Source organism: Odontomachus brunneus, unplaced genomic scaffold (assembly GCF_010583005.1).
Source record: "Odontomachus brunneus isolate Ranch 3 - 2012 unplaced genomic scaffold, Obru_v1 Obru_scaffold_029, whole genome shotgun sequence".
Taxonomy (NCBI): Eukaryota; Metazoa; Arthropoda; class Insecta; order Hymenoptera; family Formicidae; genus Odontomachus; species Odontomachus brunneus.
This window is the reverse complement of record NW_022639479.1, coordinates 2,362,716-2,378,921: the sequence shown is the minus strand read 5'-3', so window position 1 is coordinate 2,378,921 and position 16,206 is coordinate 2,362,716. Positions and strand designations below refer to the sequence as shown.

General features: G+C 42.1%; 2 protein-coding genes across 3 annotated transcripts in view; one reads left to right on the top strand and one right to left on the bottom strand.

Moving 5' to 3' along the window:
- Positions 1-16,206, top strand: part of LOC116843047 (zwei Ig domain protein zig-8) — a 339,129-nt gene that overhangs the window by 224,555 nt on the left and 98,368 nt on the right. For both annotated transcript variants that reach the window (XM_032813058.1, XM_032813059.1), the window contains exon 4: positions 9,501-9,662. In XM_032813058.1, coding sequence (XP_032668949.1) covers positions 9,501-9,662 — 162 coding nt within the window. The remainder of the gene's footprint in view (positions 1-9,500; positions 9,663-16,206) is intronic.
- LOC116843048 overlaps positions 1-16,206 on the bottom strand; it is a 247,726-nt gene that overhangs the window by 179,471 nt on the left and 52,049 nt on the right. The window lies entirely within an intron of this gene.

The following is a 16,206-nucleotide window of genomic DNA, read 5'->3' as shown; positions in this document are numbered from 1 at the left end:
TCTCTCTCTCTCTCTCTCTCTCTCTCTCTCTCTCTCTCTCTCTCTCTCTCTCCCTTTTCCCTTTCTCTCGAACGCGGCGACGGTATCGACTTGCGCACGGCATCGTCAGAGAGCGATATTAATGAATTACCCCTCGAAATTCCGATAATTAACGCGGCGCGCTTTATTGGATCGGGAAAGCTATTTCGTGCCGAGGTGAAACCTGAATTGGGAGGGAGATTTAAACAAGTGCGCGAGATGTGCATAAAAAAAATCTGTCCAAATCGAACGGTGACAACTGGAAACGATTAATATTCGATACTTTTCTCAGCGGAAAGTCGGTTTTCTTTTTTTTTTCTTTTTTAGTTTCTTGATCAGAGTCATTGAATGTACGGTGTTATTTACGCTTGAATGAACGACGCTCAATCAGGATTTAATCGAACCAAGTCCAAGATGATACCGCACTGTTACTTATGGATATGACATGACTATTTTTGGAATCAGCTTCTAAATAGAGTCGATAAAAAGATATAAATGTACAAAGGACATTGAGCGCGTAGAATAACGATTGAAAAATACGAGAGAGAGAAAGAAAGAATATTAAAAAGAAAAAGAAGCCACATCTGTATGGAAGACCAAAAGAAATGTCTTGAATTACGTCTGTTTGATATACAACGAGATTACGAGGAAAGCGCAAAATAGATGGATCTGTAAAGTAGCGTAATTAGTATGAAACGTGGCTTAACGTTTGTGAACGCTTAAACGCAGGTGCGGAGCGGGAGGGAGATCGAGGAGGATATCTGACTCGGCGTCTTTGAGGGACAAGAGTCCTTTGTCTTGACGACCGTCGCGGTTGAATTGAAGCCATGGATTTGACCGTCGTAATGGTCCACTTCCGCCTTCGGACATTAATTTCGACCGTCTAGGGACGCTTGTGCGCGCCATTCGATAAATCGATAACCACAATAAGAGGGATCCTGCGAAAGATTAATGCCACAAGGATATCCGTCATTCTGGCGGACGATCAACAATCTCACGAAACCCATCTGTGCTAATAACCGCGCGATAATACGCATGAATCGCTTCGTGTTATTGCACTTTTAATTCAAAGAAAAAAAGAGAAAGAGTGAGGGGGAAGGGCATTTAATTAGCGTTATTTGCTCCCGATATGACCGCCGCGCCATAATAATATTTCACGATTAACCTAACCTGACCAGGTTGCACGCAGCCGACGATGTATCACGGCATTAAAAATCACATTCTGGATATCGATGCGATCATAAAGTCGACCACTCCAATCGTTTGTCTATAAATCGTAACGCAATTCCAGACGACGAACATGCACAAGTTATCACTTATCTCGATGATGGAACGGAAGCCATTGAATGAGAATACGCGTGCGGCAATTTTCGCAAGACTAGCTAAGTAGAAAAATACAGCTGCGCGCGCGACTGTCGGAGAACAATCGAATGCGCTATGCAACAATGTCTACACACGGAGCATCTCATGCAGAGAGATCCTGGAGATAAATTATTGAGGCAGATTCAGAATTGTATAAATATTAGGCGACGCACGCACTGGGAGATTCAATGTTATCTTGTGGCATGAGAAAAAAGTAGAGAGAAAAAAGGCAACTGTACGGATACGAGGACGTTTTCCCCGAGTCTCGAAAAATACGAACCGACGTTGGCTCCAAGATACTGATTTGTAGTCTCTCGGGGAAACATCTCTCATTACGATTGTATGCAGAAGGCAGTATAGATGCGATCATTTATTGAACCGAAACTGCACGTCCCGACCTCAGAAGCCCCGACGATGGACTCGTGCTGACCACTCATCTTGGCAACGAACACCAGTGGCCGGAGTCAGCCGACAGATTTGGGTTATCCGACAGGTCGGTCCATTGTCCTCGAGTTCTAGTAGGCTAAGCAAACGCGCCGCCTGCCACAGGAGCTAATCTCCCGTTAATTTTATTGGGCTGCCTATGGTAAATCGAAGGGTACATATAGCGATATTGAGTGTGTATATGAGAGCGAAGGAGATTGAAAAAGAGAGATGCTTTGATATTGTTAAAAAATATTTAAAAAATGTGTGAATATATTTCGTTATACTGAATATCCATTAAATTGAAAATACCCGCACTTCCCCATACAGTGAATTGTTAAATCCGGAGCACAAACTGATCGATTCTGATCCGAGTTAACGATCGCGCGAATATATAATATAATTTACAATTATTATGAAGTTCTCGTGTAATCCGATAACGTAATTACAATATTCCAGCATAAGAGGAATATGTAATCAGTGACTATAAAATATGCTATATAAAATACAATTCTCCCTCCCTCTCAAATTAATATCCTCAAAATTGCCAGCGATAAGAAGATAACGCGCGCCATGCCATCTCGTAAATATAGCTCTTATACTTTGCCCTCGTCTCTCCTCCTCTCTCGCTCACTCCCTCTCTCTTTCTCTCTTTCTCTCTCTAGCTAACTCTCTCTCTCTCTCTCTCTCCCTCGTCCTCGGCTTTAACCCCCGGAGTGCATCCCAGAGAGCACCGTATGGATTTGGATTATACGACAGCTCCATTGTCGCAGCGTGCCACGGCGTTTTCGCCCGCGGCGCGCTAATCCGCGTAGGCCCGTTAATTTTATTGGGTTGTTTATTGGGCAGAAGGACGCGAGAGGGAGAGAGAGAGAGAGAGAGAGAGAGAGAGAGCGACGTTGCACCAAAGCCGGTCGGGGCGGGCTGCTGCTGCTGCACCGGGGGACCCTGGGTCGGCGCGTTCGCATTTAGTAACTCCATTAACGCGTTAACAATCGGCGGGACCGGGGCCGACGTGGTTATCGCCGGATCGCGCTCGCACAGCGGCGAACTCGCGTGCCCCGATAGCGCCAGCAATCACGTTTCGTTCCGTTCGAGCGGTGATACGAAACGAGCCGGCACGCAACGCGGAGACTATCCGTTATCGTTCATCCGGCCCGCCTCTCCTCGTACACGGCGTGTGTGCCTTTTTTCTCTTCTCTCCTCTCCTCTCCTCTTCTCTCCGTACCTCTTCCTTCTTCTCTATATATTTTTTTTTTCATTAGCGCCAATAGCGATCTCGCCTGATAGTCGAAACGATTTCGCTCGCGCGATCGAGCGAGCCGGATTGTCGAATATCGCGTTGCGCACGATCTCCGATAACGCGGGTGCACTGATTCTGCATCACTAGCCCGAATAACGTGACATCCGGTCCATGTAGCTTGCCCGAAAAGACTTCGTTACTCTTCAAAGTCAACCAAAGTCACTATCTGTCGTTGAACTCGAAAGCGTTTTACGGCGATGCGAGCGAATGTATGGGCGCATATAAAGTGTACACGCGAGATGTTTGTAGCTTTTGCACCGAAAGAATCGAGAGAATACGCGCAGCAGAGTCAATATTGTTCGTACAATATATGGACATATGTGGCACTGCTCTTGTAGTAAGTAAAAAACAAAAATCAATTATTTCCTTTTCTCTTTGTAATGTCTTGTTCGAAATTTTTCAACAAAGTATTAAAATACGATTTATCTTTTTCATTAGTGAAACACGTATATACTCAGACATATATACTCAGATATCCTGTAAATTTGCAAACCGAAATTTCCCATTAATGTCCAACATAAATTAACTCCCGTTTTAACGCAAACACAAAAATCGCATTTACGTAATCACGCTAATTGATCTTTATTTCACAGAAGAACAGTCCATAAGAAGCGTGGTGATTCCCCCTTTCCAATGGTTTTTGTTTCAAGTCGCTGCGTCGTCTATAAGTGGAGTTATTGGCGTTTGCATTGATCCGCGCGCTCAATCGGCCGACATTAACCCTTTCGCGCACCGTGGCGTAGGTCATGACGCGACGTGTGAATGTAAACAGTAGCCGGATTCCGCTGTTTTAGCGATGCTTTCCGCGTAGGTGAAGGCACGCAGCTCGCTACTCCCACTCCGCGACTAGACAAGCGTCGTCGCTTTGGCCACGCCGTTGCAACGACCTTGCCGTCGCAACGACCATGCGGTCATCACCATTCGCTTCAGCCAGAGAGACAAGTGCAGCGTGAAAACATAGTGTATTGGCGCGACAGCAGGTGGTACACTCGGTCTGGCGCTAACGCCGAGCTGAGCGGAAACCTGACGAGTCGATACTGCGGTTTTAAACGTTTACAACTCGCAAATGAGACGACGTAGTGAAATAATGAAGCAATCTCTGACACGCGTCTCCTCACGTGTCTACGTCGCTCTTTTATCGCTGATTTGGCAGATTCGAGTGTCGTGATCGATTAAAGCACGACAAATACACGAACAATACGTAATCTCTCTCATTTCGACAGAATCGTTCTTTGCTTTGTATCGTCTATTGTCTATCGTCTAATGGGCGAGATTAATATTGTTACTTAATATTGATTCATATTTTAGTTTGGAGATTGCAAAATAAAGGAAAATAAATATAAATAACTTATAATATATTCGAGATATTTATAAACTGCATCATCTTTGTCCAAAATAACGAGATAAATGCAGCTATATCATTGATCCCGTAATGTTTCCACTGATTAATCATTGTAATAATTGGGAATAGCGAGATGTCAGCGCTCGAATGATTGAAGCCACAATTGCCGTTTCCCGTTTAGTTTTATTAACGGTAAAGCGTAACAATAATATAAATATAATCGTTTTATCAACATCACCGATTCCGACAAAAGCTGACGTTCCTTTTCGTTTATTCATCGCGATGCAATATCCATGCAACGCATCGCTTTGCGTACGGAGTATACCCCAGATAACTTTGTTATTATAAATTAATTCGTTCCACAAATACTTTGACCCACGAATCGAAATATACGGCATTATGATAAAGTGGTGTAACATTCGAAAATAACGTTTGTGGTCACACGCGGAACTTTACATGAACGAATACCGCAACTATAACGTTTATGCCGTTCGAATAGCGCAAAACAGAAAAGCTCAGCTCAGAGTATACAACTAAACCTCCAGTGAGATAACTGAGCAGTAGTTGCGATCAGTCGTCAGTCACGGAGGTTCACACAACGCGACCTAACGTTATTTATCACGTCTATCTCAAATCTGCTTTCAAAACAGTCGTTCCTTTCAGCGAACAAGCTTGCGATGCGAGACTGCCCGTTTGTGTTTTTTTTTTTAGATTCGCCGTTAGATTCGAGTCAACAATTATCGATTAATGCAAAACCCACGAGTCAATAAAAATGACTCACTACACGGAGAGAATACTACAGCTTCTTCCATATGAAGTTTTTTACAATTTTACTGTATTTTTTAGAAATGCAGAAATAGATTGTGAGTAAAATTTACCTTGCTAAGGAACACATATGTAGTAAACTTTTCAACAGCTGACTCTCGTAAAATATAAATAGATAGCACGTATAAAACGAAAGAATGATAAATTAAAACAAAATCTCGATATGTTTATCGGTTACATAATCCTACATTAATTTTTACTACAAAATTCTCTCCGTGAACGATTCAAGTGTAGAATTAAGGCGTATATATATATATTTAAAAATCTAGGTGGGAAAGCGCGAGGGAAAGTTTGAGAAATCTCTGTATGCACGTGTGTGCACGTGCGTATCGCGCTTTCGTATGTAAGCCATCGTGTTCCCACCTATTCGTCCGCTCGCTTTTTCAAATATGCCTTCAAGTATCGCGTGGGTATACACCGACGTGCCACAATATAGCGACATACTTCTTTCAATTGATATACCGATGGTCCACTGCACGTAAAAGGGTTGGGAAACGCTGACCTACATACATCATACAGACCGCTGCACTCTACACGGCAACAAAATCGACCGCGCCGGTTGTTCCGTCGAAATTTCTCTACGGCGTAAACTTTACTTCGGAGTATGCCTTTCGGAACTCCCATCATGTCCCCGAGACTCCTCGGAACAAGCTTCTTCCCGAGACCGGTATCGATTGAAACCATTCTCGACTTTGCCGAAAAAACGGCGGAAAGAAGAAACGAAGACAAAGGCCGCTTCCGATGACCAGTACCGAGCTCTTAATTTTGTTAACGTGCAAACCGGGAAAGAGTAGGAAAAAAGTCAGCAAGCGACAAATTCTCGGCAATCTCGAAAGTATCCATCACCGTGACGGAAGTGAACGCTTCATTTGAGAATTCGAATTCTTGGCTCTTAAAGTACAAGTATCAACACCTGGACACAAGTACTAATTCTGGTTATCTTTATTGTTTGGTCTTTATATATAGATGCAAATATTTAAACTTTCAATATAGAATATATCTACATAAAAACTTGTTGAAATTATCTGGTTAAACATGAACGAATCAGAATTCCGCTTGAATTCTATTCGATTTAACAAGAATTCTGGTTAATCAGAAATTTTGTTGAGTTGAACAAGTATTTTGGTAACTTTAAGCAAAATTCTGATTCATTCATATATTTCACCAGATATTTGTTTAATACAAATTTTTTTCTCGCGCACATATACTATGTATATACATATTATACTATGTATATACATATTATATACATATTATGTATATATATATATATATATATATATATATATCCTACTTTAAAAGTATAAATATTCTCGTATTTATAAAAATCGAAAACAATAAATACGTCCAGGGTTGGATACTAGTGTCATTAGTGTCCAGGCACTTTTATCTCATATAACTAAAATAGAAATTACGCGATTCAAGTCTGACCGAAAAAGAAGGAGAAAGAGAGAAAGAAGACAGATTGCGCGTGCTTATTCGCGCGTGATAGATTTAGGGGCGCTAGGACGCTTCGTCCGCGAATTCGATTCTTTCGCGTTTCCGACGGTGATCTTCTCGAGCGCGCGCTAAATTTAAGTTCAGACGGACTTCATACGGATCTGCTGGCGGGTGAAAAGCAAATCCAAAATAATCAGTCTACCGGGAAATTTCGCATCAATCTAAAGTTTGAAGCCGATCGGAGTGCCTCGAGTGGTTTAATGTGCTTTCAGACGAGAGTCGATCTCTTCTGAATGCCTGGAAACATTGGAACGCTCGATTGTAGCTGCCGAGAATCGGCAGCGGTCGTGCCGCGACGAAGTTTCGCTACTTGAAATTTCCGAGAGCGCGCCCGCCCCCTACCTCTCCCAAACAATCCGCAAACAGTCTAAATCAATACGTTGCAATTATTTAAACACTGGCAATTATGTAAACTGGTAATTAAGATATTTATGTCGACATTATTCGCGTAAAGTCTAACTTCACGAACGCTTGCCACGTGTTATTTAAAATAGAAAAAAGTGCGTATCATGGCGAGGTTAGCAATTAGGTCAGCTGTGTTTTTTTCCTTTCTTTTTCGTTTCTCTATCAACATGCAACAATTGTGGAAAAAGTAATATTACTGCCTCAAAAATCCTGTTTCTTCCGTGTATTCCACGCGAAACGTTTCGAAACCGATTGGGCGGATCAAACTGTCGAAATATTTTTTGCCCGTTACACCAGCAACCATTCTAAATAATTCTATTGTCGAGTTAAAATCTGAAAGTCACTTTTGCTGTACGATAGAAATTAGAAAGCGTGAAGTTCCGATGCTAGTTTGATACGAACTAATCAAACGATAAAGAGCGAAAGAGAGAAGAGGAGAGGATGTGCGGAACGCGAGGTCGAGTGAATCGCGAAAAAATTGTCACTCCGCACATTTACTTATCTATATGATATACGAAGGTAGCGAGTTACTTTATCGCGTGTAATTCGACGTCATGCCATTTATATGCATACGCGCCGATACAATCCAGACGCCGTGATTAGCTATCCACGCCGGCTGTATACCTTATGTTTTATGCATTCTCTTTCTTCAATGATCTCAAAGGATCGGGGAGTGGGAAGCAAGAACTCCGTCTGAGGAACAGAGGCAGGTCTGCCGCATTCCCCCGGAGATCGGGATCGTATTTCCGGCTCTTACAATTTTACTATTTATGCAATATTGTACTCAATCCCCAGGGTTGTGAGATAGGTCGTAGCGTTTGAGCAAGGACGGAGTTACTAAGTACCGCTAAAATCATTTCTGTACAAGAGAACTTGTAAGCTCTTTCTCTGCCCCCTCCTTCCCCCTTCCCTTTCCTAGTCTCTCTCTCTCTCCCCTCCCTCCCTCTCTCTCTCCCCCTCTCTCTCTCACCCTCTCTCTCTCCCTCTCTCTCTCTCTCTCTCTCTCTCGGTTGATAAACAATAGTAACTATGGTAGTGAGCAGTATGGAAATATAAATTTGTTGCATCCGAAATCCATAAGATAAATAACGATTAATCCCAGCGTGGTGAAAATATTTAACTATTGTGAAAATATTTAGCAAAATTTATCAAGTTTTTTTCATATACAAAATATATATACATTTATATATAAGGATCCGCCAACGAAAACTTTCCAGACCGATTATTCTGTAACCAATTGATTTTTATGAAGAATACCGATACACGTCAATATTATTTTCAAGAGAGCTATATGATTATAATATATTTAACTATATCACTTCATTTTTTTTATTGGGGTAGTTACTCCCCAAAAAATCTAAAATAGAGGTCAAATAATCGGGGCGGAAAGTTTTCGTTAGCGAACCCTATATATTCTGCGTAAAAATATAGGAATTCTATTCTCTCTGGTTTGTCTGCCTCTATCAAGAAAATGTTCTGATATTTTCGCGCATATGGTACTATACATAATTACATACGAAATTCTTCGCCGTGCTTAATCCGTCTATATGGAAATGTATGGGCGCGTAGCGTGAACAGAATAGCTAACGAGCTTCGCTCTTTAGCTAAAAGCGATAAATTTTTATCTTCGTTAGACATCACGCTAAAAACAATACAGCTCAGAAAAGGCAGTCAGGTTGTAATTAAACTCAACTACATGTTAGCGTAATTGCATTTTTGTAACAGCTCAATTCAAATTACTTCTATGCGCAAACTATGTTATATAAATAGCGTTATACATATATATATATTTTTTTTATACATGTTCTGCGCGCATGTAGATCACTGTCATTTATTTGCCGGTGATGTTTCATACCGTTACCACTTTATCATGACTTATTTATTTGCGGAAATAATTATTTTTTATCTCATCAAGAGCTATTAAAAATACTCAGCACGCGTTATTTTCCGATAAAATTCAATCGTTTATGTTAATCCAATTTATACGAGCGCAAAACATATACGTATGCCGGTGGCGTCGCGTTATTTTAATATTTGTTTTAATTAAATTTCATTGTGCACACTTGTCAAATTAAACAAATTGTTCATCTGACATTTTAATTTTCCACAACAAACTGCTTTTTATACACCCTCGCGACGCGGAGTTAATTCATATTCACGGAGAAAGGCGCAAATATACCTCATATTTTCACATTGTGCAATTAGATGTAGATTTGACCGACGTGCATCGGCACGATTATTGCCTCCATAGAACTAACTCGAGCCCTTCTATATTCATTAACGTTGTACGACGCCGACCGCTAATCAATCACTGTGTTTCAGATATCGTGGATCCGGCGACGTGATTTTCACGTCCTAACAAGCTCTATGTTCACATACACGAACGACGAGCGATTTCAAGTGCTGCATCCCGAGGGCTCGGACGATTGGACTCTTCAAATAAAATACGTCCAAGAGAGAGACAACGGGACGTACGAGTGTCAGGTAACGTGACCCACCATGAACAGCCTTGTTACGGGTTAATTAATTCAGTCCAGTTTAACGAGTGTTTTCCCGCGCGCGGGTATATCGTCTTTCAGTCGCTTGCTTAGTCGCTTGATTTAGCAACTGCCGTATTTCTCATTCTCGTATTTCATCTCTCGTTCTATTTTCTCTTTTACCCTATTTCAAGATGACACTAAATGACACGTTTATCTTGAACTCGCGCGGTTCGTGTTCGCACCGCAATCGTGCAACGATACACGATTTATCGTCACGAACAGTGCTCGTAGTGCGGTAACAACGCGATCGAGATGCGCGTTTTCATCGTAACACGCTAATTGGTATCTTCAAATCGGCTGTATATATTTCAATAATGCGCTTTATGACGATACGAACGCAGATGATCGGTGATTTATGCCGAACGTATACAGCGGTAGCAATAAATCCTCCCATTAATAATTCCCGGCATCGCTGATTGCGCATACCACAACGCGCGCGTTATTAATTCGGCAGTAACTTTGACGCATACACGAGGTTTACTCGAGCGATACATTTGACATCATCGTTCCCCACAATCCAGATTTTTCACTACGATAAATCAGCAAAGACCAAAATCGAAACGGCGTTCTTGTGCGTTGATTGAAAGAAGATTTGGCTCTCTCTTTCTCCTTCTCTCGACAAAAGACGCGCGCAACTCCACACATTCGCTTTGCACGCGCCACGCGTGTGTGATGCACCAGTTTTCTCGAGAGACCGACATCGCATAAGGTAAAAGCACCAATGTACGATTAATAATCGTACAACAAAGCATAAAGATATTGCTTCGCATTATATTTATTTGGCATAATATTTTAAATATCTAAAAAAATATGGCCTACGCGCGTAGATATTAACAGACAATATTTATCAAGATTTGCGCATATAAAAGAAAAAATAAAGTTCGTACAAGAGTTCTTTTAATATATGATATTATATTATATGTTACGTATTCTATGTTGAAAGTTTAAATATTCGTGTTTAAAGACCAAAAAACGATAAAAAGTTTCAAGGTTAATGATCACGTGTCTGGGAATTGCTACTTCTACCTTATGTGTGACAGCGATAATTTATTCTGTGTGTACGCGCGTAAATAAATTAAGTCTCTGTTACTCAGAAACAAAACGAAAAAGTCTGTTGGTCTGTGGCAAACGATTTCCCAGATGAATGGTGGCAATGAATGGTGTTAAGTAGAAAATTCGTTGCACGGAAAAGAGAGCAGGCGCTGGGAAAGCGCTATCGCCAAGATGGTACAATGAAACTTTGATATCTGATTAATAGAAAAACTGGACATCCGTCGCCATCGTTAAGAGGTGTAATTAAACCTAACTGCGCGAGAGCGCGCTAATATGCAAATCCGCGCGACGGGAACCGCAAGAGGGAGGAGAGGGGGGAGGGAGAACCTCTTCTTGCTGCATATTCATGCATTTTTCCCCGCTAATGGAACGGCAAACACGAGTCCGCGGTTACGCGCGAGCGCGAGCACGGCGCGAAAGAAATCAGACGGCGTGAATAACGAGACACGATGCGCTCCGCCCGAGTAAACTCCAGCCGAGGGAAACCCACGGCAGTCTCTGACCTTTCCGAAGTTTCGCCGGGCCACGGATCAAGTTCGGTAGCAAAGGTGGCCTCTTATGTTAATTTCGTGTGCGAATACACAGCGTCGCGCCCGCGAAACTTTTTCCGGTGAACTTGGGGAAACTCCCGGTTTCGTCTTGCTTTCTGGATTCGCTGCGGGGCTTCAGTATCTCTTCGACTCATTGTCGTAACCAACTGAGTTACGCGGTAAAGTTTAATCATAAGCAAGCGGAGTAACTGTCGGGGACTGTCTCTGTGCCCAAACAGATTTTCACGATTGTCTTGTAACGCGAGCCAATCGATGATGGAAACTTTGCGATTCTTTTATTATATTCACAGAGCAAATATATTATACTGAATTATTCATAAAATTTACATTATACACTGAGAAAAAAGTGTTTAATATACAAAGAGAATATTGTAAAAATTACAATGCAACTTTAGACTGGCACGGAAATTATAAAAAACATAATAAAAATTATGAAAATGAAAAATATGATAATTTTTACTACTTATTTATAGTCCCATTTTTACCATGTTTTATTATAATTTTCGTAATGTGCCAGTCTATTTTCGGACTACTAAAGTTGCATTGTAATTTTTACTACAATATTCTCTCCGTATATTTGTAACTACTAGTACATAGAGAAATAATTACTATAAATTATAGTTAAGAAGATCTTTTTCGTGAAATTCTACTATAATGTTAACAATAACAATCTTATATACATGTTATTACTACCCTTTTACTACAAAAAGTATGACTGGAATTAAAAATAACTATAATTTAAGTTAGACCATTTCTGTCCCTAAGTGTATAAAATGTAATTCTTCTAGTCATATCGATGCAATTTTGCTAAAAGTTACCCTGAGATCTTACCTTTCATATGACATATTGTCTCGAGTAAATTCTGACAATTTCTTTTATGTTTCCATTTCACTGTTCTGTGTGGGATAAACATGAAAGCCATATGATGAGAGACGCTCATAATAGATGCGATCTTTACGCATCGATGAGTAAAACTTATGTATGTCTGTCTATCTGGATGCGTCCCACGAAGACGAATGGTATTCGATGACAAGCAGCGCTCAAAAATCGGAATAGATTTACACTTGGGCTGCTGCACGTACATGCATACAAGAAATAAATGAAAAGCAAAATTCGTTCATTACGAAGCAACGAATATATTACAATTAAACGAGGTATGATAATGGTTATTAACGAGTATTCGATGCACAACAGGATATTAAAAGCCGATTATAGCGTTGAAATTCAGATCGCAGTTTCGTAATTCAACGACCGCGCACGGAAGCGAATGTGCATGAGAGAGCGGAACGACGCCGGTCGTACTTACGACAATTTGTTAATGTTAAACTGATTACGACGCAAGATAATCCCGGGATAAGCAACCGAGCGTGGCGCGTAGCGCTTACCGTATTCTCGCCCGCCCGAAATGTCCCTTTGTATTTCCTACGTGCCTCGTTGTCGTGCGATCGTGTACACGTCATAATAAGCGATATTTTGCACTAAAATCTCTATTTTACGCTATGACGCTGTGTGATTTCGAATGGAATGGTAATACAAGCGCGCGGACGGGCGGATCGAGTCAATGTGCGAGGAACCGATACGAAAAAGGATCAATGACACGTTCGCCGGATGCTGCTGAATGCGCCGGTGCGGCTGCTCCATCTATTTAGTCGCCGAGAGCAAGAGGGCAAGAGGGGGCAGGGGGGCCGCGGAGGATGCGGCAGTATGAGCGCAATGCAACTCTCGACACCTCATTATGCAGCGGGGTCACCGAGCGTGGAGATTACCTTGTCACAAGGTCGATAGCACGTAGGCTGTCTTTCCGACCAGTGTGTATATTATAACGTGCGAAATGAGTACCGACCGTGCGATACCCAGCTGTGGTTCATCACCGCGGCTCCTAATTAGAAGTCATCGGGACTATGATTAAATGTCTGAAACGATCGCTTGTCCCGCGATGACGAATCGCGCTATATCCGGATAATGGATCGCCCGTTAACCCTAGCACGCACGCACATCGTTCCGTGTGTGTGTATAGCGTGTACCGAAAGTTTGGTATAATTATTGGAATTACGGTAAAAAAAGGGAATCACGCGTTTGCGATTCAAACCGTGCAGCCTTCGTAGCCGAAATTATGTGACGGAGGAAAATGAGCGAATTTAACGCTGGCAAGGCGAAAATATTTGATATAAATGGTTCAAAATAATTCGCAACTATTGCTTTTTATTTTTGAAGTTATAAGCATCAGGGGCAAATACGCTAAGAAAAGGAATACCGGATGATAGAATCATATTATCTAGAAATGCAAGAAAATATGCATGAAATTGTCAATTAGATCTTTCTTAATTCGATCGCCGAAGTATTAATAACCAAAAGACAAAACAAAGAAAAAGTGAACAATAAGAGTCCTAGTTGTGGTTAAGGTCTAACTTTTGTCTTATTATGTCACCGACAGTGCCAAATGTTTCGCGACTAAAAAAAAATATCCAAATAATATTTATTCGATGGATATTAATAATATATTTAATGAGATCTAAATTCTTTTACTTAAATAGAATAAACAATCGCTTTCATGTGAAAAAAGCTGAGGTTTTAAAAAAAATATATATTCTCTTAAAAAATATTTTATGTATTAGTAGCAAATATGTTACTAGTACTCATCGCGAATAAATATTTTTTATCTCTTGGATTTTTTTCACTCACACATAGTGTACGAGCCTCTTCAGTATAAAATTACTTGTCAAACGTGTCAAAGAATGAAAATGTACAACCAGCCCTAATTGTACACGTCAGTGCATGAACACTTTAATTACTTCAATTTCATTTTAATTTAGATTCGAAATCAAAATGACGGTATGCACGATGCCGCGCGAATTAATAGCAAATCGATGTTAAATTAATAGCAATCCGTTTTCAAAATCCTTCTCTCGACAGACCAATCATCGTTAGATATCGCTGTTCAGCAATGTAGAACGTACACCTTGAGACCGATTTCTGATTCATTCGCCAATTCATTTGATTCATTCCCATGCATACTGCTGCAACTTATATTCCTCGTGCACAAACGAGAGTTCCGCGGCAGCGCAATCCTTCCCGAATAATTTACTCGAAATCGGATAAATCGGGATGAGACCTCGAGAGAGAGCGAGCGAGCGAGCGAGAGAGCGAGAGAGCGAGAGAGAGAGAGAGAGCTAGAGATACCTCTAGAAAGTTCTCCCGCGGCTTTCCTATCGTCGCTATTGTCGCGGCGGACGTTTCGACGCGAAAAGCACCGAGCGCGGCTATCGCGGACGACAGATATACTGCGGCGACCATTTTATTGCGAGCGAGACCACGCGGCGGCCACGATTAAGTGTAATTGAAGATGGAACGATGGGAAGCTTTCCGAGTAATCGAAACCTTGCTACCGCAATGTCTACGCGGCAAAAATGAGAGAGAACTGATAATGTGTGTACGTGAGTGCGGGCACGTGTATTTTTGCGTGTGCGCACTTGTATACATGTGTGCGTGGAAGATGAGGCAGTGAGTGGGTGAAAGCGGGTGCATTTACGTGAGCGCGAAGTACCGCGACACTAGATTCAGTTTTGCCTTTTGACACATTTTCCAGCTTCTGGCATTCGCGCATTAGACTCGTCGCGCTGTTCGCGAGAGCAGAAGTTGCGGGTAGTTCCGCGGGATAAGATAATGATGAATATGTAAGATACTGTCGCGCGAGAGGAAGTCTCGTGAAAATTTTCGAGAGAAAATGGAAAAGAGAGACGGCAAGATTTTCTCATTTCTATGTGAAGACTGAGACTTGGACCGTTTATCTGTCTCGTAAATGGGACATATAAATTGAAAAACAGGCGATTCGTGAAAACACCGAGTGATGCAGAGTCACTTCGCGATGCTCGGCTGTTGTTTTGCAAGAGGCCGAATTCTATATCATGCGCCTTAAGATAATCAGGCACGCGAATACGCGAATACTATAATACAATAGATACGCGCGCAGATACAGCATAACCGGGTTTGTAATGTTTAAAATATCGTTAAAAGCTCTCGGAACCGTTGGCCCCGTAAACCGAAACACTTCTTTGAGCTTTATCTCTCGCCGGTAAAGTACAGACTTGACGGTAAGACGAGATATTTAGTCTCAAGCTCGCGGACTTTTTGCACTTGACGATTAAGTGCGGAGGAGCAGGCATGCTTATCGCCGAGTGGAACGAAAAATACAAAGCAATTGTATGTCACACCGAGGTAAGCTATCTTTCCGGGCGTTATTGCGATCACGCCGACAATACGAGTCGGAAACAACGGCGAAGGCGGTGGTGGCGGTGGCGGCGGCGGCGGCGACGGCCGCGCTATCAAATGCCGCGTTTAATTACGCGTCGTGGCCACCCCAACGAGTCCGCAAAAAGAAATTAATTAAGGCAAACCTTTGAGTTGCCGTTACGTAGTGTGGTACACGCCCAGTCAAGGTACTTAACTTTTTACACGCCTTCGGAGGAGTAATGGAAAGTTCGTTTCGCGCTTATCGCAACTACGTCTTAGCCGCAGCCGGCTGGGGTCGGTTATACCTGCGGAGAAACTGGGTCGCTTATGGGACAGAGAGCACGGGAAGTCCCTTCGGCGCTGAAGATAAGTACTTTCTCGCCCTGGCTCGCGTCGAAGTGCACGTAGCCGCGATCGTAGGGCTCGTTAAGCTTTCGAGCTAAGTTTCTGCCCGCTCGCGCTGCGAAACGCCGGGGTAAACCGAGATTCTGATATTCCTTGATGGAGGTCAAATTTGGCAGTTAATCTCAGCGAAGCCTGGGGATTTACGCCCCGACGATACGCGCCGCAATATCTCGTATCTTCGATCGGGATTAAAATACGGGTGTCCGCGGTGTCTCGTTAATCCGCGAGTACCGTCAATTGGAATCGTCA